The sequence below is a fragment of the Phalacrocorax carbo genome, chromosome 2, assembly GCF_963921805.1.
Source record: "Phalacrocorax carbo chromosome 2, bPhaCar2.1, whole genome shotgun sequence".
In the NCBI taxonomy this organism is placed as follows: domain Eukaryota; kingdom Metazoa; phylum Chordata; class Aves; order Suliformes; family Phalacrocoracidae; genus Phalacrocorax; species Phalacrocorax carbo.
Genome location: NC_087514.1, coordinates 155,868,748 through 155,890,217, shown reverse-complemented (window position 1 = coordinate 155,890,217; position 21,470 = coordinate 155,868,748). Strand labels below are relative to the sequence as shown.

General features: G+C 41.3%; 1 protein-coding gene across 2 annotated transcripts in view; it reads right to left on the bottom strand.

The window, feature by feature from the left end:
• ADARB2 (adenosine deaminase RNA specific B2 (inactive)) overlaps positions 1-21,470 on the bottom strand; it is a 322,814-nt gene that overhangs the window by 91,486 nt on the left and 209,858 nt on the right. For both annotated transcript variants that reach the window (XM_064444990.1, XM_064444991.1), the window contains one exon: positions 16,231-17,138. In XM_064444990.1, the coding sequence (XP_064301060.1) occupies positions 16,231-17,138 (908 nt within the window). The remainder of the gene's footprint in view (positions 1-16,230; positions 17,139-21,470) is intronic.

Here is a 21,470-nt window from a genome sequence, read left to right as displayed (position 1 = left end):
ATTGATTAGCCCCTCAGGGTATGAATGGAAACCAGGCAGCTATTTGAGAATGGCCATCAATGTGATTTTTAAATTGTAGTATCTCAGTCTTTTCCTTTCCAAATATTCCCTAAATGTGGTCCTCTAACATGGAATCCATATCCAACAAAATTTTGCCACTGGCTTCAATGGAAGCCAGTATGTTAATATCAATTAATAAACAGTGACTTTATAGTCATGTCCCAGTATTATTCATTGTTATGGGTTTACATTGGCAGGCATCTCAGCCCCATGCAACTGCTCACTCCCTCTCTCCCAGTTGGATGGGTGAGAGGATCAGAAGAGTAAAAGTGAGAAAACTTGTGGATACAGATAAAGACAGTTTATTAGGTCTATTATTAATGCCTTAAGTCTGATCATTGCCCCTTCCTCCTACTTTCCCCAGCTGTTGTTGCTGAGCTGCTACCATCATATTTTGGGGAATATCCCTTTGGTCCGTTGGGGTCAGCTGTCCTGGCTGTGGCCCCCCCCCCCGCCCAACTTCTTGTGCACCCCCAGCCCACTCACTGGTGGACAGTACAAGAAACAGAGAAAACATTAATGCTGTGTAAGCACTGCTCAGCAGTAGCTAAAACACCAGTGTGTTATCAACTCTTTTTTGGTTACAAATCCAAAACAGTCTCATACCAGCAGCTAGGAAGAAAATTAACTCCATCCCAGCCAAAACCAGTACATCCACTTACTCAATTTCCAACTAACATTGGCTCATTCATCTCTTGATAGACTGCACACAAACCCCTCAGATGTATTGCAGACCACCCCCTTTCTCTAACAAACTGGAAACCCCTTCACAGCTGCTAAATACACAAATGCTCCTGTTTAATCCAGTGTCAACATTGATTGGCTTCAATTTTGCTAAGTAAGGGTTTTAGCACCTGCCCCATATATCTATAACAAATGTACCATAGTAGACTCAATAGACATCTGACTTACAATATTTCCAGTTTACACCTGAACCTCTAATCAACCATTTCTCACCCTGCTTTTTGCTAATTAAGCCCTTCAGAAATCAGAACTAGGTATATTAGAAAAAAGGGAGAATTTAACAATTCTATGTCTGAGTTTATCTTACTCTCTGAGAGAAGGAGAAATAGCTTTCTTAGGATTACTAACAGTCCTTTGAACTGGCAACACACTGCATTAAAAAACAATGAAATTGTTCACAGCTGTCACTAGAATGCAGTTAAACTCAGATGATCAATTTTGGGTTACCAACATAGGTACAAATAACACAAACAATGGATTTTTCTTGCCTGCTCCCTTGGCCCCACCAATCAAGCACTGAGATGACTGCCCTTATATTTGTCCTTTCCAGTTTTGTCCCAGACTGACACATGGGCTGAGCCTCTCCGTCTTTAGGGAACCCGTTACAGTGCACTTTCCCTGGTTCAGTAGGACTGTGCCCCAGTGGTTGCTGCGATGCCACCTGCTACTTTGTCCTGTCAGTATAAAGAAAGAAGAGGCCCACAGCTCTCATAAAAGACAATAATTTTCTGCATGAAGATAACTAATTAGTACAGCAAAGTCCAAACATACATAACAGAAGTCTGCCTCCTTCTTGTATTGTGTATTCCTACATAGCCAGCTAATTGATGCTAGAGTGCCCACATATGTGCCATAGAGACAAGACTTCTGGATGCAATGTACCACTCTGTAGAAAGTATGAGATGCCCACAGCAGCCAGGCTACCCAAGAGAAAATGCAGAGACTTCAGGCCTCTGTAGTGTTATGCCTCTGTTACCCTACTGGCACTGGGTTTGCAGCAAACACCAGTACTCCTCTTCCAGCCTTCTCAGGGCTGGTGTGGGAGGAGGTTGCTGCCAAGGTGTGGCAGGAGGGGCTTTTGCACAAGCTCGGGGTGCGTATGTGCTGGAGCCAGGTCTGTGCTGCTGTGGGCTCCTGTGCTTGGTACAGGTGCAGCTTGGTGGTGCCAGAGCTGTGGTACTCTCAAAGCCAGGGTCAATGTTGCTCTGCCAGCAAAAGCATTCCTGCCTGATGCTGAGGTCAGAACCAGGTGCTCCACGAGGCTGCCAGGCATCCACATTTTTACACAACTGCCACCCCACCCTGAAGAATTCCGTTTTAAACGAAAAAGTCCAGCTGTTTCCTGAAGGGAATGAGTTGAGATGCACCATATCAAAACTTGTTTCAGGTCACAGCCACAGCAATATCATGATTGCACGAATTTGATTCATTGTGTAGACTTTAATTAAGAAATAGATAACATGCAGCTATAGGGAAGCACTTACTAAGCCCCAGACTCGTCTTACACCCTCTGTCACTCTGCAGGCTCAGATAGACTCATACCTCTAAAAAAGAGGATGCACAGGCCGCCTGTGTTAAGAAGAGAAGAAATAGGACCAGAGACACCAGTATGGTTTGGTTTGTCTTGCCAACAAGCTACCTGGCCCACTGTTTGCTGCCTTGGGCGTAACTGCATTGTTCCCTGTGCAGGCCTAGTTTGGGTTGCTCTTGCTTCTACAAAGTCTCCGTTTTAATATTGTATAGATAGAGACCAAGTGTCTTGAGATATCTGCTGCTGTCAAATATAGTTGAACAGTCTCAAGGATTACTAGGAGCAGTAGAAAACATGATCACAGAAAGCTAATTTTGTTAGGAAAGCAGTCTGAAAACATGCACGGAAAGCTCTTCTGCAGAAATATTCACATCACATGAATGGCTGCTACCATGAAAGGAGATAAAAGGATGGGCAGACTTCTCTGGCTGGTTCATTGGTCCTTCTAGCTTCTGCACTGCAGCAGCAGCAAAAAAAAAAGTACTGAAAGAGAACAAAAATGTTTAGCTGATAGCTCCATACCCTACATGAACCACAGAGTTCCCCTGTATTTCATTAAACTTATCTGTAAAGAAGCCTAGCTTTGGACTCACAGAGCAAATGATTTCTCTGCAATTGTTTTTAACTGTTTTAAAAGCTTTCTGTTCATGGAAAATACTGTCAACGATTTGTTGTACCCACATTTATCCCAGTAACTAAATGTGTGAAAAGGCTGAGTGATATATAGGGCATATTTCCCCCAGTGATAAAATAAGAACGACCTCTGTGACTTCATTTAGGTTCCACCTCTCCTGAGTTATAAGCTGTTCCTCACTCATAAGGTATATCCCATATCTCACTCAAACTCTCAGTGGACCACAAAACTCCCTTCCAGAAAAAATTATGCTTCCCTCAGTCTGCGGAGGATTACCCATGTCAGGCGAAGTTATATTATTGTCTTTAGTGCTGCTAGGAATTACTTTCAGGATGTTTCAGCTCATTACCTCAAGTCTTCATCAGCTATTTTCTGAGCACGGTAACCTTTGTGATGCAGGTACTGTATATATCTACAGTATTGATTCTGCTTCTTCTGTTACATTACATGCAATACATGTAAACAGACACAAGTATTTAGCTACCAGCTAGCATGGTGCAAAATGGCAGTGGATCTTGCAGCTACAAAAAGCAGATAAAACCTTGAAGTAATCAGCTGAACTGTCATGGAACTAATTCCATGATATAGTGGAAGCAATTATTTGCACTTATATATCTTATTGTAAAATACAATCAGTGCTAAACCAATCCTTTTACAGTTGTCAAGGACATATTTAGCTCCAAATGTTCCCCTTTTAATCAGTAACCAGTTATTAATTAATTAGGTAGCAATCGTGTTGTTTTTCACACATGTGTATTATTATTGCACTTGATTTTGTGCCTCTGCACAGATCACTCTTAATTTGCTGCAAGTGCAATTGTGTTAATGTGCTCTAATGCAAGTGATTACCACAAGGATGGGGCACCTAACATTTGACCTAAAATTTTACTGAATTGTTCTCACAGCTGCTGTCTTACTTCCAGCTCCAGCCTGCTCCTGCCTGGATGAGGCATGCTGGGAGAGAGGAGACCCTTCCCAATAACAGGAGTGTCAGAAGGGAAAATGGAAACCAGCAATGGGTCAGCCAGAGCCAGGAAAGGGAATTAAGGCTGAGGGCTGTGGAGCTGTGTGTGACCCTGTGCTGCAGGAGGCCATGCCACAGGAGTGGGGCTGGCTGTGTGTGGGGCACGGCGGAGCTGCCTGCTCGCTGCCCACAGCCGGGTGTGCGGAGCCGGCAGCTGCCTGACGTCGTCGGGACAAAAAGGCAGCTTGTAAAGCAAATGAGCAAGTAAACAGAATATACAGCAAATTGAGGGTGTCTCACATATCTTGCTTGTCTGCTGTGCTACAGGGGAAGATGTAGTCCCCTTTTTATTTTTTGGTCCCAGCTCTGCAAAATCATTAGTTTTAATGGTGGGTGTGAGAACGCCCATAGAAAGCAATGTGTTTGTTAACAGTTAACACAGAAGAAATCCTCTGTCCCCTTACTATTAATGATGCTTAGTTATGCGTACTAAATAATGTATTTTTCAGTAGATTTTTCTTTCAGTCTGAAAGCTTTTAGCAGGAGCAGATACCAACTGTGTCAAGAGAGAAACAAATACTAGGAGAAAACAGACTTAATCTGAATTGCATTTAATAGGGGCCAGAAGCAGTGAACTAAGGATATTCAGCTGAAGTAGTTCAGTCAGAGATAGCTAAACGTTTTACTGTGCTTATTTAAATAGAGAGGCCTGAACTGGAGATTAGGTATTTATCAGCTGCATGATGGAATGAGAAACAGCTGCAACATATTTCAGGATAAGTTCGATATTTTATTTGCTATAAATCCACAAGTTCAAATTCTTGCTTTGGTTTATGCCTGTGGGAATATGGAATAAAGGCATTAGCTTCCCACATCGTCTTGTGGCTTCATGCCCACGTATACCAGAACAAATGTAGTTTATGTTGTTTCAGTTATTCACCTTAATTTCCCAGTCAAAAAAAGAACTATTAATATTTGTAATGCTAGCAAGTATATGTGAAAAAAAAAAAAAGCTGCCAGAATATTGTATGTGCATGGGTAGCAAAGCACAGCTCTCGGCTACCATTAGAGCATTCCCTTATGCATATCCCCACGTGGGTTTCTGTTCAGGACTGTGCTATAACTCCAACAGTTTCCCTCCCAGACTTGGGTTTTTGCCTGATTTTCTCCAAAGGTGTTGGTTCTGCCCCCCGCCTCAAAAATACTGTTCCCAGGTCCTGGAAGGAGTGATTTCTATATTTTAAGCTTCTACTCCTGACCCCATCAAGTTCCCCTCACGTCTGCAGGTGGCAGTGACCCTGCTCCCACACGCCACATACCACTGCCTAGGAAAGGCAAACCGCTCGCACTGATCCCCCCACCGGCATCTTGTGTTTTGAGAGGGAGAAGGAAAAAACAGAAAGGCTACTAACCACTGCATTACGAGTGTTTAATTTGCTCAGATCAATTTCTGTCAAAGGAAGCTTTTTTGTTTGTTTGTTTCCAGCTTGTCTTTGCAATGTTCCTTTCTCTCCTGGTCAGTTCAGCATCGTTGGCGTTTATCTGATGACCTGTTGTTACCGAGGGCTCCCCAACAGATCCTTTGGATTTGCACAAGTTGCTCCCGCTCTGCCACAGTGAAGCTTTGCTCAGGTATCTGCTTGATTTCAGCTCATTTACATGGCAAGGGTGTTAGTCTGCCTGTAAGGACTTACTTTCTAGTTTGGCTTGTTTGCTTGATTTTTGATATATAAAGGAGACTGGACTCTTTTTTTTTTCTTTTTGAGAGAGGGAGGGCTTAAGATCTGTTTAAGTTCACAAAAGTCCAAGAAAAGATGCAGGCAAAGATGTAATTTTCTGAAAATTTATATTCATTTTTGGCTCCTTCCTATTCATACAGGGAAAGATTTCAAAATATCTACATCAAAGACTAGTAAATCTGAAAGCATGTTACTTTTTTTTTTATGACTGCAGGATTTGAAAGGAAAATTTATGCACTGTAGCTTGTCAGTGTTTTGGGGATTGCTATTAATTTCTTCCTGTCAGTGTTCTCCAGAATGTGGTGACAGCAGCCGCCTCATCCCTCCTGTACTTTGATTTCCCTCAAAGTCAAAATGTAAAACATGCAGCTGAAGGTTCTTGCCCTGGAAAAGCAAAGGGCATCTATCTATCAGTAGGATTATTATGATTGTGACTAAAAATATCCTACACTGAAAAAAAAAAAAGAAGAGAAAAAATAATTTCTACTTGAGGGTTCATATGGCAATATTTTGTAGTTTTGTTTTTCAGAACTTTTTTGGAATTTGAATAAAATTATCTCCTTATTTAGCAAATAAATAATTTTTAAGAGGTCTTGCTGTCGTCTCTGCTTAGTAGCCGGCACCTAGAGGAAGGGCAAATATAATACAGAGTCTCCTCCATCCATGCTGAGAAACGGCCAGAATAAATGTTGATGGTTTAGGCCATGCCTAACCACCAGAGAACCAGACAGATATGTACGAATTTAGATCAGCAGGAATGTGTTACAGCACCGAAGAAGGTGTATTTCTGAAGAAGACAAGATCAAAACGGACAAAGATTGCCTTTGTGTCAAGACAAAACCAGCATCGTGCCTGGTGTTCTGGTAATGTCTACGTAACTGTATTATGATCTCTATGCTAAGACGGACTTCCCAGTGAGACCCCCAAGTCATCAAGTGCAAAAGACACAGTCCAGAGGAGCAGGGCTATGACCAGAAGTCAGTATTGGAAAGTCACAGCAACCAGCCTGTGCTAATAACACAATGTTAATTCCCTCTGTGGACTGAAGGAAAAAATCCTGAGTGGCCTTCAGCTGAGCACTGAAGGGAGAACATGCAACACCACAAAAGGCAGCAAAATATGACAGTGTTTTAATGTGTTGTCAGTCCTGGCTGGGAATAGCAAAACCCTTGGGCTGAGCTGCAAGCTCAATGATCCATATGATCCATAGGAATGTATGTGCCAGGGCTTTTTCATTTTTCTTGGGTGGGAGCTAGTAACTGCCTTTAACATTTGTGAAGATGCTTTCCAGAATGGTGACCCTCATAGGCCATTCATCTTCTCTCCATGTTATCATGTTATGAGCCACTATAAGCATTATTGTAAGACACTATTTTAGGTGAATCATGCTGCCATTCCAAGTGGTGCAACTGCCAACTTTTGGCGCAGAGAACAGTTTTAATAGCTATGTGATTGGTCTCCATTTTCATCTGAATTGCTGATACTCAGACACAGAAGCCTCAGTGTGTTCTGATTTGTATCTTCTGGTGTGCATCAGTCAGCTCATTGCTGCCATGACCACGAGCTTTGAAGGAACTTGGCTTTATGCCTGTTGTGTTATCAGCCACTGCTCCCTATTATTTTCTAGCTCGGCTTCTTTGGCTGCTGCACATTGATGGCCACTGACTCAGTCTGCAGAGGGTTTCTGCGTAGCTGAATCAAGTTTAAACAAGCATGTTGAATTTCTGCACATCTCTTGGACACTGTTTCTCTGCAATTACCAGGACAACTAAGCCCTAACAGTATATTTATGGTGCTGTTATGAACTGTTGTCCATATTATGAGTGTACAAGGGTCATTAGGCACTGATGGTTAGAACGACTTGTGTGTGTATCAAGGAGAGTGGAATAAAAGAGGGGGCTGATTCAGGAGTAATGAGTTTATTCTCCAATATCCCTAAGAGGATTATTCCTTAAAAGTATAAGGCAGAGTTGATTTGGATAAAAACTAATTATCAAACAAGAAAAGAAGCCAGTGTAGCCAACTTCATCCTTCCCGCAAGACCTCGGAGACTCACAATATTCCTTGCATTTAACCTAATAAAGCAATGACCCACATAGGAGGGAAAGGAATTGGTTGTAATTATTTTTGTGAGTAATAGCCCCAGTTCATAGAAGATGGCCTAAAAATAGGAACTCAACAATGAAATTACATGAACAGAAGAATCTAGAAATCACAGGGCACTTGGGCTATTTCTCTGAACAAACCAAAACATGTTCATTTTGTTCATTTGAGTATGATTGTTCAGGGGGTGTTCTCTTTCTACCTTTAGTTTTTAGGGGTGAATTGGATAAAGAGTGAGAAGAAACAGCACACAAGGAATTTATACAGCAAATCAGTGTGGCTTCAGTAGCATAGGCTCATTTGGGTGACATCTCAGTGTAGCACTGATTTTAAGTTACCATTGTCTGAATTCAGGTCTCATTACATAGCTAGTGCCTGCAGCAGATGTGATGACAAGTAGGTTAAGAGCAATTGTACTTAGATGCTTTCTTATCAAATGTCTACTCCAGCTGAGAAGACACATAGGAAATAATGGTTAGCTTGCTTGAAAGTAAAATCTGACTTATCAATTAGAAAACCAGAAAGCATGAAAAAGCAACATGATTTTTTCTAAAGACAATATTGAAGTATTAAAGGTGGAGAAAAGGTTTATGGATTAATTAATAACTTATATTTCTTAGAATTCAGTCTAAGACACTGATGGGTATCATGAGACATAGACAATATTGATTGTTTTCATTGAATAAGACTTTGTGATTAAAGGAGATGCATAATTTACTTACTTTCCCAGTGAATATGCATATTTATCTACCATTTCTATTTCTCAGGTGTTTGCAAAAGTATTTATCTTAACAAAAGTTCACATCATGCATCGGGTGTGAAAAAAGAAGAAAAAAAACTTGCTCTGCTGAATTTTGCTCTCATTAGAGATCCAGACTCACTTGTAAGATGTTCATATAAAGAAAGCACTAAATGAACAACAAAGGATTTTACTCTCTCGAAGAATATAAGCCAATTCTCTAGTTTTGTTTGCTTGTATAAACATTTAAACAGAGAAATCACATTTTACATCCATTATAAGTCTAAAGTCTGCTCTGTCCATTAACTCTCAACAATCCTAAGATTAAGCCCTAAATATATCTCACCTATTGAATTTTATGACATGCATACTATTTCGTGTATGTGTGTGTATATAATCCTTTCTCACTGCAGTCTGCATGAGCAATTTAGCTGAGATAAAGGGGCAAGAGAAATGTTGGTTTTCTCCAAAACTACTATAGAAATGCACTATTTAAAGGCTAACGAACGCAATAAAATAAAATGGACAAAGATGCTCCCTGTTATTCAGCAGGCAGGGAGTGGTCCTTCTGCACCATGTGAGACTGGGCTTCTCGGCAGCATCACTGGGGAAACGGCAGGATCTGAGCTGCCGGCTTTCCAAGGTGTGCTGGCATTTTGTGTTATTAGTCTTCCCCTCACACCGCGATGATCTGCTTGCCACACGGTTGGCACAAGGACCACAAGAGGGTGGTAGTCATCATAAAATAAATGGTAGGAGCTTGTTTCTGATGCTCTGTACAGAGAAGGAAAAATCTGTTTCAATAATTAAAGCTTCCTAGAAGTGACTACAGACAAAAATAGGTAAAGAATGCAGTTTTGGCATGACTGTAACACTCCAGCTCAAACAGAGAAGGCTTTGCATGGAACTTGACCAAAGAAAAATTCACTCCGGGAGCTTGTATTACAGCTCCATTTAGCAGAACAGAATGATCATAGCTTGTATTAAGTAGATCATAATGAAACATCATAAACAATGTCAGGATGCAAGTCCAGGATGAAGCAGGAGCTTTAATGAGGTCCAGCTTGCTGGGAGCTTTTTGAAGTGCCCCTAGCTCACTTACAAAGCCAGAAAGCAACAAAGGCGATTCTGACAGCTGCGAGAGTGTCTGGTTTAGAAGGAAGTTGTATGTGTGGATGACACCAGACTGGGATTCAGCTTTCATGTACTAACTAGCTCTGTTCATTGCTGGAACCCTAACCATTCTGCACAAACTGTCTCGCCATAATGGGTCACACAAATAATAATTCTTCACAAATCAGATCCACACCATCAGCTTCTCAGATAGGCAAGGCTGGTTCATTGTGGTAAATAGCAGAATTCAGCAGAGCCCATGCTGTATCTCGCTAGCCATGCTCAATAAGCAATCTAGACTCTGAAGGGAAGAAATCAAATGCTGGTTCTGTGGATGTATGGATAGGATGAAGTATATGTGACTATGCTAAAAGAGCAGCCGGCAGCCAAGTCAGATGGCTAAATCAGATTCACCCCACTCCAAATACACTGTAATCACAGTGCACTCTTTAGAGTCCTTATAAAGGAGAATTAGATATTTTTATTTTTCCTTTTCACAGGGAAGAAAGGGTTTGGGTTGCTTATAAACTTAAACTACATCACTTGAGAAAAATGGCTTTCAACCTTAATGATTTTTTTCTTGAAGATATTAAAATTATTTTTTTGCTTCTGTAAAAGTGAAATTCATTAACTAATTACCACCATTATTACAGCTCTCCTATGTATTATTAATTAGGTGATGGTGTACTTAGACTTTAACATCTCTGTTAGAAGAGTTTTGTTTAGTGTACCTAATGCTCGCAAACGCTAAGCGCGCTCTATATTGTGTAGGACTTAAAGACAAGTACAGGGAAATTTTTTTGGGATCCTGTTGGAGTTATCTGTGGCTGGGAGGGAGCAGGGAGTTATGGGGTACAGCAACCAAGGAGCAAAAGAGAGAGGTATAGAGGGTGGAGATGGATACACCTACTCTCACGCTTATTCCTGCAGCAGATAGCTGGAGCATTACCGTAGCCCAGCTGATGCAAAGTAATCTGTTATGTTGCAGTGATGACTGGTTTTCATTGTTCAGACCCCCTAATGTGTCTAGCTGTATGTGCCGGTGTTACGAGAGCAAGCAACCAGGGTCCTTTCTATCCTGTTAATTTGTTTCCTGTGATTCCATGTAGGTAGCTCTTCTGCATCTCCCTTTGATCTTGCATGGATTATATACATTAAAACATGATTTCTTCAACTAATACTCAAGCTGTAATCTCTCTGGGGCAATAATAATCTTTTATGTTGGACTTGTATGAGGGGTGAGGGGGTGGTCCTGGTTCCTCAGCTGTGAGCCTGGAAGTGACTGCGATTTTATTAGCAGCCAGGATAATAATAACAGTATCCAGTGCACTAATGCGGTGCCTCTAAATTGGTTCTTTTGCCATTGTTTTGCTTAAGGAACTGTAATCCTATAAATGTCTTGACTGCCCATTGCTCTGATTATAAAAAGTGACTTTCCCCACCTACAGAGTCAGAAATAGATGGTTGAAAATCAAACATTTACTTGTATTGCAGAGGTAGCTCTCTGGTCCTCACCATTTTCCTTTCCTGTATCTCACTGTCAGGAGCTACACACACACCTATCAGCTATTTGTGCAGGAGAAAACAGAGAAGGGTATAAAAAAATATACCTGGTCACTTGACCAGACAAAGCTCTTCACAGAAACATGCTGGAACAGCTTCTCAAAGCTCAATGCCAGCTCTGTGTGCTGTCCCTTTTCACACCGGAGCCAATCTATCACTGCCAACCTCAGCCCCAACTTAATTGCGACACAGGCGAGAGGGCATGGTTGCAAGGAAGTTGGCAAAAAAGGACAGTGAGAGAAATAAAGTGAAGGAGGCAGAAACAATTGATACTGCATGAAAATTAACCAGTTTTGCAACACAGAGAAACTGGTTTCTGAAGGGAAATGGATGAGAGGGATTGTTCTTCCCATGACACTGCTCACCAAAGTGACACTGAAGTTAGCTGGCAGGAATCCTTGACCTGTTCAGGGTCAAGAATTCAATGAGAATGTCAAAGAATCATTTCAGTGGGGATACTGAGGTTGCTTTGGTCTGCAAATGAAGATTTTGGCAAATAGGGGATTTAACTGGAATCAAATGGCTAGCTTTATTTGCCAAAGGGAAAAAACCCTGCTTCTTTTTGATGATACACACACAAACCACAATATGGTTTCGCTTAAATAAGTAAATTGACAACTACTGCTCTGGAGGCTCTGGATATGAACCAGCAACAGCAGCGTTAAGCCATTTCAAAGCAGAGGGAATGAGATTTTCACACCTATTCTTTTTTAATTTAGGTCCATTTGAAATCCAAGCACCTCTGTATTACTAATTTGTTATGGCAATATTAATTAATGGTTTTGCTCTACAGCAGTAAGAATGCTGTTTAGACTGAGTGAGATAGATTAGAAGGACTACAAGACTAGAAAAACAGTCTGTAAACTGCTCAGATGCAGTTGGGGGTCACCTTGATCTCCTGAAAGGAGCTCACTGCACTTGGAAAGCCAGGGAGTGTGTGAATGTATTTCTACTGGTGCAGGCTCATTAGGGCTGGTTAGGTCAGCACCCTTTGATGTTGTCTCCTGTTTTGGAATATAAAAACATTAGCTCCGAAGGTGGGTAGAAACAATTGTCAGACTTCCATAAAAGCTAATATTTGAAGAAATTGTGTATTATCTGATGGGCAATATGAGTTCAGATCAAGTATGCTAGGAAACAAGGAGCAATATTTAGTGACTTAGAGAAGGAGCACAGTGATGTCTTGTAATTTCAATTCTCCTGACTCACACTATCTCTACCATTAGGTTAGCAGATATCCCAGGATCCTGTCTTGGCTACTCTGATCAACATGGTGTGCCCAGCCTCAGACCATCAATAGTATTTATCTTGCACTTCAGTGGCATAACACAGATAAGACATACGATTTGAGGAAAAACAGTAGCTGGCAGACTGATGGGCAAATCTTGGGACGATTTCAGCTGGTTCTTGGATTATCTCATCTACCTTCTATTCACCCTATACATGGGTATATATGGTCCCCTAGCCATCATTGTACCTGTATGAGAATCACAGAAGTGGATCAAAGCACTGTTGATGACAGTAAAGAAGCCAGTCTCAATTATTTTGTCTTTGAATTATGAGATTAAAAAGAATTCCTAGTTCAAAGTGTGATATGCTTTTGGGTATAACTTTGCAGTCAGCCCAAACACATTGTGGAACAATCACAGGGAAAAAAATCAGAGGCACAGTGACGTTATTTTAATAAAGCACTGGTATTGTAAAGTGGTCACAATTTATTGGTGGGTTTTCAGCATTGGCAGTTGAGGGGCAGCTGAAGAAGCAAATTGGGTTGCAGCTGCCCCAGGGAATTAATCTATTTCTGGCTTTGCTGTTCTTACGTGTCTTTGTTTTGCCTGAATTAGAAAAGATCAAGGTGGCAGGAGTTTACATCTATGCTCTGCATTTCCTGGTGCTTCAGGAAGCCTCCTGTGTAGGCAGCACCTCTCAGGACAGACTGGAGGACAAGGTGCCTCTTTTGACATTTTACATTGAATCTCCCTTGGTCAGCAGGAAAAGTGGCTGTCAGTCCAAGGGCATGCCCGAGGGCCAGGCTGAGGGATGCCAGGTCCCCTGGGAGCCCTGATGAGCAAGGCAGAAATGTCAGTGTCTGGGAGGCCCTGCTCATAAGGACATCTGAACATTTTTGACACTTTGTTGGGAACTCTGAAATCCATAGGTTCAGCACAACTGGACTACCAGTATTACAAGATTTTTGGGTTTTCCTGTTTCCAGTGAGGCTGTAATCAGGAAAAACCAAATTCTGGCTTCCTAACAGCACTGATAACAGCAAGGGGAACAGCAACAGAGACATGTAAAGTTGGAATACTCTTTGTAAAGGGCAGCCACAGAGATAAACATACTCCAGGATTCTACAAAATACTCAAAATATAGGTGAAACATTACAGCAGATCTTGTTTGCCTGTCCCTACTATCAATGCATTAGCTGTCTGATATCCTAACAAATACGATGAAGCACATGAAAAGAGGGAATGGTTGGATAGGATAATGGTTACTCCTTAATCTGTGAAGAAATCAACCCCCCATAATATTTCAAATTCTATCCCTAAGATGCTCAGGCTTCAGGTTGCTTTCCTGCTTTTTAACACTTTTGAACATAAACCAAGCTGAGCTTACTAAGTAGGAACAGCTTTGAAAACTTGGCTTGAAATGTGTCCTTGAAAATGTGGTTCACAGGAGATCAGGGAGACAAGGAGGAGCTGAAACTACTTTTGGAGCAGCTGGCTCTGACCACAGCTCAATGAGAACTACACTCTTCCCAATATTGTTACCAATGTTTTGACTGACCAAACAGACAGATGGGCTGAAGCAGTGAGCAAAGACAGTCACTTGATGAGATACTGCATAACACAGTGAGAACAAGTAAAGATGCTTCTGGATTTAATGCTTAAGCTACAGCCCAGCTGAAGTCAGTGGAAATATGTCTGTTGTTTTCAGTGGAAGTTGGGTTATGACTTAAACGAGTAACACAGACTCGGGTTTCGTGTCACGGCTGCTATGTCTATTAATGAGAGCAGCTAGTAAGGACGCCAGCAGAAATCAGTGTTAAGGCTTATCTCTCAATGTGCTGAATGCTGACATTAAAAGTGCTTGAGTAGTCTTTTAGTTGGACAATACATAACCACTCAAATAATACTGACAGAGAAAGTTCAGTGACACCTTTTCACTGACATTTATACTTCCAGAACAGTGAGGAGAAGAAGATAAGGAGGGCAGAAGTCTACAGAAAGGAGAAAAGGCCATAAAAAAGGTAATATAGACTGAAGAATGTGTTGCCTAGTGAACAATGAGGGACCCAGGTAAGACGTGATATTCAGGTAGAAGATGATTGTGAAGCCAAGAAATCAGGGAGTATTTCAGAGACCTCAGGAACTGATGCAAAGATACTTGTGGTGCAGTTTCAGAACACGACAAACCATTGGTTGATGAATGCATGGTATTTACCTGCCAACCCACCCAGCAAGGTTCACTGGCGGCAGCAAAGCAGCCAGCAGATGGGACTAGAGATTCCTCTTTACATCCAAGTGCTAGATTTCCATGAGGAAGGATAGGCATGTCCGTCAGAACAAACCATTTCTTACCAGAATTAATTCAGGCAGGAAACAGCATAGATTTCTCATTTAAAACTATCTGTACTTTGGGGGAGTACTGAAGGATGGAATGGCCAGGTTGGCCAAGACTTCCAAAATGCCTGCAAAGCACTCTGTGAAGACTACTGCTATTATTATGTTGTTATCCCTCTGGTATGTAGAGTTTACAAACCAGAAGTAAAAGGAAGAGGTGGAGGACTATGATGTATTTAGAATTTCTTGTATTTCTCATGTTTTCTTTTTGGCAACATTGGACAGAAACTTTGGGTCACCAAATATAATTCCTGGGTCTTGCACAAAATCATTTTACCTAAAGGATGCACCTCCTATCAAACTCCTTGAACATTTAACGAACATCTTTACTAACTTTAATGAGAATTGCTACTACTAATTTGCATTTACACACTACTTAAGGATCTTGAAGTGTTCTTTCATGTAATATGCCCATTTTTATTACAGGAATATTGGATTTAAATGACTTGCCTAGGGTCTCACAGCAAGCCAGCAGCAGAATGACTTTTAGTGCTCCTGGTGCTTTGCATTAAATCCTGGACATTAACAGCTCCCTTCATAAAGGGAGCTTTGTAGTGGTAGATCACCTCCTGGTGCTGGTGGATCAAACCTTTTATGATAGCGCAAACAAATCAAGAAATTACTTGAACCTATGTAATACTTCTCAATGTCTGCAAAGCTTGGCTTCCTTTGAACTTAGAAAATTGACACAAGTCTGAGTAACACTATGATAGCCTTTGGCATATGCCCAGCTATGAAATTTTGATGTGCTAAGTATGTACCTCGGATCTGTATTTTCTGTATGAATAGAGTAGTAATCTCTATCTTTGTTCCAGGAAAACTTCAGAGCTTTCACTATCCCTTGTGCTGTTGGAGGCATATTTGAAAACAAAAAAAAAAACCCCAACTCCAAAAGTAAGCCTATAATAAACAAAAATCCTCAACTTTTCTGGTGGCAGAATTGTCTAGAGAGTTTTCTCTGACACAGGCACATTCCTTGTCATTGCTCTCTCCTCTGAATGTCACTGTCCTCATCAAAAATGAACTCTAAAAGGAGGATATGGGGCACCCCTTTGTTTATGGGCTCCTTTCTGTCAAGAAAGATGCAGTACCACAGAATGACCTGATTTTTCTGCCTGTGTCAATGTTATAATTCTCTCTAGCAAATTGAAACATTGGTATTTGCACCTACATTTTGCCCTCTTATCTATGCCTCTTATGGAAAGCAGTGCAAATTGTGCCCCATGATCTCAGGATACTATTTTCAAGCTTTTGCCTGTGGCATCTGTCTCCTTCTATGAGAAAGCTATTTTGTGGCATGGTACTTGCTATAACATCAGAGAAACCATCTGGTAGAACAACAACAGCTATGGCAATACCGATCCCATTCATCGAAAGAGTTCCTCCAACATGGTGGTGGCTATCCAGGAGCTCTCACCTGTGGCAAATGGTGACATTTACTCCTGCTGGGAATGTGGCTGGGCAGCCGAATGTTAAAGAGGGCCTGCAGGGCCGCCTGTGCTGCTTGACCCTTGGCCAGCTTCTTGCTACGTCCTGAGCCTTCAAATGTTCTTCCGTCCACTCGCACTGCCATTACAAAACTCTTGATGTGCTGCTTCTCCACTGTCTCTGACAGGCAGACGTACCGCAGGCCCGACCGCAGCTCATTTAGCAACACCACTGGGTTCTTCTCGCTCTCTGCTTTGGATGCCATCTTGTGCTTATTTTGCTTACCATGGCCCATTAAGTCCAGCGTATGGCAGAGCAAACGCCCATGTCGATAAGCCGTGGAAAGCAATTCGTTATTAACAGGGTTATAGACTGAAAAGTCGTCGCTGTGTGTAGATGGTTCAAACTCCTTGAACAGAGTATCTGGAAAGTCTGCCTGATCAGAAGTAAAGTCCGTGGATGGGTTGATGCAGTTCCCCATGGCAAAGTGAGCTTGGCAGGCATTGGGGAACTGAACGAATGACTTCAGAGCTAGCTCTGCAGCACGCATTTTGGCTTTCTTTTTTGTGGGCCCTGTGCCTTCAAACGTAAGTCCATTTACTTCCACAGCAACAGCAAAGACTGGAGCATGCACTGGACCTGTCTGGGAAACCATTTTATATTGTAAACCTGGTTTAAGTTCATGTAGCTGAACCAGAGCATTCTTTGGTGTCACTGACCATGAGACTTTCTTCCAGATGAGCTGGAGTTTGCAGAAGTGTCCATTATTGCCTTCCTCTAAGGGTCTTTTTCTCTTACTGCTAGGTGTTCCCCCTCTTGCCCTCTCATTAGAGGATACTGGATGATCCTCCAGGTTGCCAATGTTTCGATTTTCCTTTACTTCTGCACTGCTGGTACCTGTTAGTAAAGAACAAAAAAACCTCACATTACAGTTGTCATCATAGTAGCTGACATTATTGGCTGGCAGAATAGCCAAAAAAAGAAAAAAAAGTTAATGATAGAAATCTTTGCTCAGCTCTTTTTGGGGGTTTTCCTCAAATATCTGTACAACAGTTGTTTTATGATTTAGAACACAGGTTTTCTGCATGGCCTGAATGTTTATTTGTCTCTAAAGTTCTACTTGTATTAGTCACTAGCCTCCTGTATAATAAGAAGATTACATTATTCAGAGATGAAATATAACTGATCACATGTGACTTAAACGAACTACTGCATTCGCACTGGATAATTACTAGTAAAAAGTGAATAGTTTGCAAAGTTCCCTTAGGCTGAGATTTGTTCTATAATCCATGTGGGTGAATGCTTATGAGCAAATTATTAGAAGTCAGAAATGATTCACAAATGATTCACAAACAGGAAAATGGCCAAATGCATTGAATAATCTATTTGCAATGAATACATTGACCAGCTATACTCACACCATAGGCTCTTGTGTCGCTAACACCATGAATCCAGCCTAAGAAATGGTCTGACAGACCTTCCTAGCATTTGAAACAATAGTTTGGTCTGGACTCATATTCCATTTTAATAAGTGAGCGTCCTTCTGTCAAATGAAATTGCAGATACTCTTAGCTCCTGCATCAGAAACAACTAATATTGTAAAAATTCTAGATAAATCTAAATGAGACTAGGAAAAGTCAGAGCATCATGATGGGAGTAATTAATGATGTAAAGAATAATCTATTTCAGAGAAAAGCAGTGAGAGAGAGTGACTGCCAGAAGTGCCAGGAAGGGAATGAAATGACATTGGGGAGCTGTCTGGGAAGCACTGGGAAGCTGAAGGGAGCACTCTGCTGTTGTTGAGCCAATGAATCACACAAAGCTCTGAACTACGTTTGTGCAACACCCATGCTGCAAGGCAGTGCTCTTTGCTACAGCAGATGCATGACTGAGAACTGAGATTCATCTCACTGATGTCCTGAATGAGGCAGAAAATATGTTGCTGTCTAAATAAAGATCCTATAACATTTCTGTCATTTCTGATGAGTTTGTTTAAATGTATTGCATCTCTGAGAAATCCTCCAGTCCTCCTGTGCATTCCCTAGGGCAGAGACAAGTTGAGCAAGTAAACATGAGTGTAACCAACCTGTGAAGCAACCTGTCCCTGGAGCGATACACCTGATCCCTTTCTGAGCAGAGCACTGCCTGGCTGCCTGCTGTATTCCAGCCAGCACTGAGCATGGAGCCTTTCCCATGGTTTGTTACTGTCACACACGAGCACGCCACCTGTGCAGGCTGCATGAGTCCCAAGCACAGAGAAGGCCCCTGTGGTCCTCAGAGGATGTAGAATGGTCCTCCCACTTTCTGCAGGGCCATGGCCGTATTTTCTTTCCTCTCTACCCTGATGTACAAGCTGGCTGCAAAGATGTAAGGGGTGAGCTGCTGGCTGTGCCTTGAGGAGCTTCTGCTGCAGTGGTGTGTCTTTGCTGCAGCCCGGTGTTAGTCTGGGCTGACAGAGGCACAGGAGCTTTCAGAGAATTGTGTGGAACCAACCATCATGATTAAAAAAATTTATGTCCTGACATGTTGCACTGGTATTAAATATCAAAAGACTTTTCCCATCACAGCAGTAAGTCTGCACTCATGTAAGTTGTTCCACAGAAAGCAGTTCACTGCTTAGACATGAGTAAAGATCGTGGCTCAACTGCATGTGTGGGGGCCCATTTGCAGGACTGAGTCTTCAGGCTCCCTTTCCTGAAAATCCCTCAGCATACACTGAGCTTCCAGCCTGTGTCTTTGTCTCACCAAAGTTACATGCAGAGCCCTGTGCTGCAGCGCTTTGCTGAGGCAGAACGCAAACTGACAAATTAAGGTCTTAGTGACTAGTTAATTTTTACTTTCTGAAGCTAAGGGGAGAGAATGAAGACAGGTGAGGAAGGAAAGAAAAAGAAATACATAATATAAAAATAAAAGTTTCATCATATGGCATTCAGCTGTAAAAAATATGACATCTTTAAACCAGCCTCTCTGGAAAGAAGATATTTAAAAGGTCAGGTTAACTAAGACACAAGGATAATGTGATCTTTTTCTCATTGAGTTCACAACTCTATTTATGGAGACTCTGATCTGAGGAAAAGGAGATGCCAATTTTAACTTTCCTCTCTTCAGCCTGGCAGTGGCTTTGGCAAACCATCTTCCACCATGACCCTTTCTGGTGTTTCCATCTCACTCAGAATATTACTCTTTGGTTGCGTGAATCTTTTAAAATAAAGATGAAATATTTTGACTCAGACATACTTTTTACCAGGAAGCAGGTTTGCTTCTGTATTTCACACCTCCTCTCTCATCTTACCTAATAGGTTTTTACAGAGCCAATTATGGTACATAATGATATTGTAGTCAGGAAGCATGAAAAGAAAGATAGCTCTTGCTTCACACAGTGTTCAGGTCTGAAAAAAATTTGTATTGATTATGCACCACTGAATAGGAAAACTCAAGGGGTTATTTGTATTTATAATTCATATTGTCTTATTCCAGCTGTTTTTTCTTTCATAGTCAGAACCACGGATTTGTGAATACCGTAACATCTTACCTTAATCATCCTCAGTAGAAAAGTGGTTAGCTAAAACCATGGCAACATAAAATCAACATTACTTGTTTGTCTTAAATTCTGTCTATGAAATTGTCTAGTCCAGGTTTTGCCCAGCAAGGAGTTTGTGTTCAAGTAGTGAAAAAAATGCAGAGTTTTAAGTGTAAAACTTCCAGAGATCAGCCACAAAGGATCTGCAGACAATGTTGGTTGTGCACAATGGTGATGTGCCTCTATTTATGGTATGTTTTGGCCTAGCCACAGTGAAGGAAATCCATGCAAGTATCCTTACATTCAAGCAGATTTCTAGAGGACCTGATCCACAAACTCCAGGAAATAGCTCACAGACCTCAGTGTGGGCTGCAGCAGGCCAAAAGTCATCATGGCATGTAAATCAGAAGCAGCCTAAATTCAGTGAGTGCCTCTGAAAGTCTGTGAGCCTGATGGACTTGTGTGATACCTGGCAGCCTCTGGGCAATGTGAAATTACTTTATACTTTCAAGTATCTTTGAAATAGGAGGTCTTTGAAATGTGTCTTTTATGAGACCTCTGTGTAGCAGACATGAGATTACCCCTCTAATGGTGGCACATGTACTTCTATTGTGAAAATCAGACAATGCAGGCAAATGACACCAAACTACGTAAGATAAATACTGTAAGCAGCTGTAATAGAACAATCACAAGCAATTTTAGAAATGACGAGTACTAAAAGGAAAGGGGTAAGTCAGGAGGACGCACACAGAGAAAATGCAAAACTGTGGATCATTTTCAGTCCTGTTATCTCTCATAATGTCTTTGCTCTTGAGTTCCCAAAACATTCTCTACATTTGGGGGGGAAAAAAAAAGATAATAAAATATGGTTCTCCTATGATGAAAGGTTGGAGAATAATAAAATTGTAAGGGGAGGGAGTTAAAAAAAAGAAGAAAGAAAAATATCATAATCTTTTTGCAATAGTTTCTAATTTACTGTGTAAGATCTCTAAAAAACCCCACAACTCTGCACTGTAATATCTCCTCGGGTAGCATTATTCATTGATTTTTTGCGGTTTCACAAGCAAGAGGAGACACTGCAATCTTGTATTTGCTTCAGTAATTGAATGGGAGAGAGGAAAGCAGTTAGTGAAATATATTTATTTATGCACTGTTCCTCAATCTTCTGTCTGCTCTTTCATGTTTTTCTCCTTTTGGTCATTATGCACAGTAGAGTTAACCTAGAGAGTCTGCATCATCAAGAGCTTTTCAGAACTATAATGCATCACTAATAATGACACTGCCTATGTCTCTGGGTCATAAGGGCTCTGCAGAACTAGCCATCCGATACTCCACGCTACATTTGAAGAGATAATATTGTTCCTGTTGAAGGTTATTCTCCTGCCAAGCCAACTTCCAGGGAGGATGGGAAAAGAGAGGTGGTAGGTGGCATCTTCATTTTGGTTGGCATCTTTACTATTGAATTACAAGGGGCAGTACACTGTTGGAAAGGTATGATATTGAAAGAAAAAATTTGCAATCTCTGTAGTATAGCGAACTTCTGATTCAACTGATAGCTCTGACATAGGGAGTTACTGCCTTTAGATACGTTTAGTAAACACCAGGTTGCTACCAATGCATTTAAAAAATACAGGTAGGACTCACTTTTTATTTTTCTGTGTTTTAATATCTAGCCCCTGTTTGACCGGCTTACGTAGAGTACATTTTTG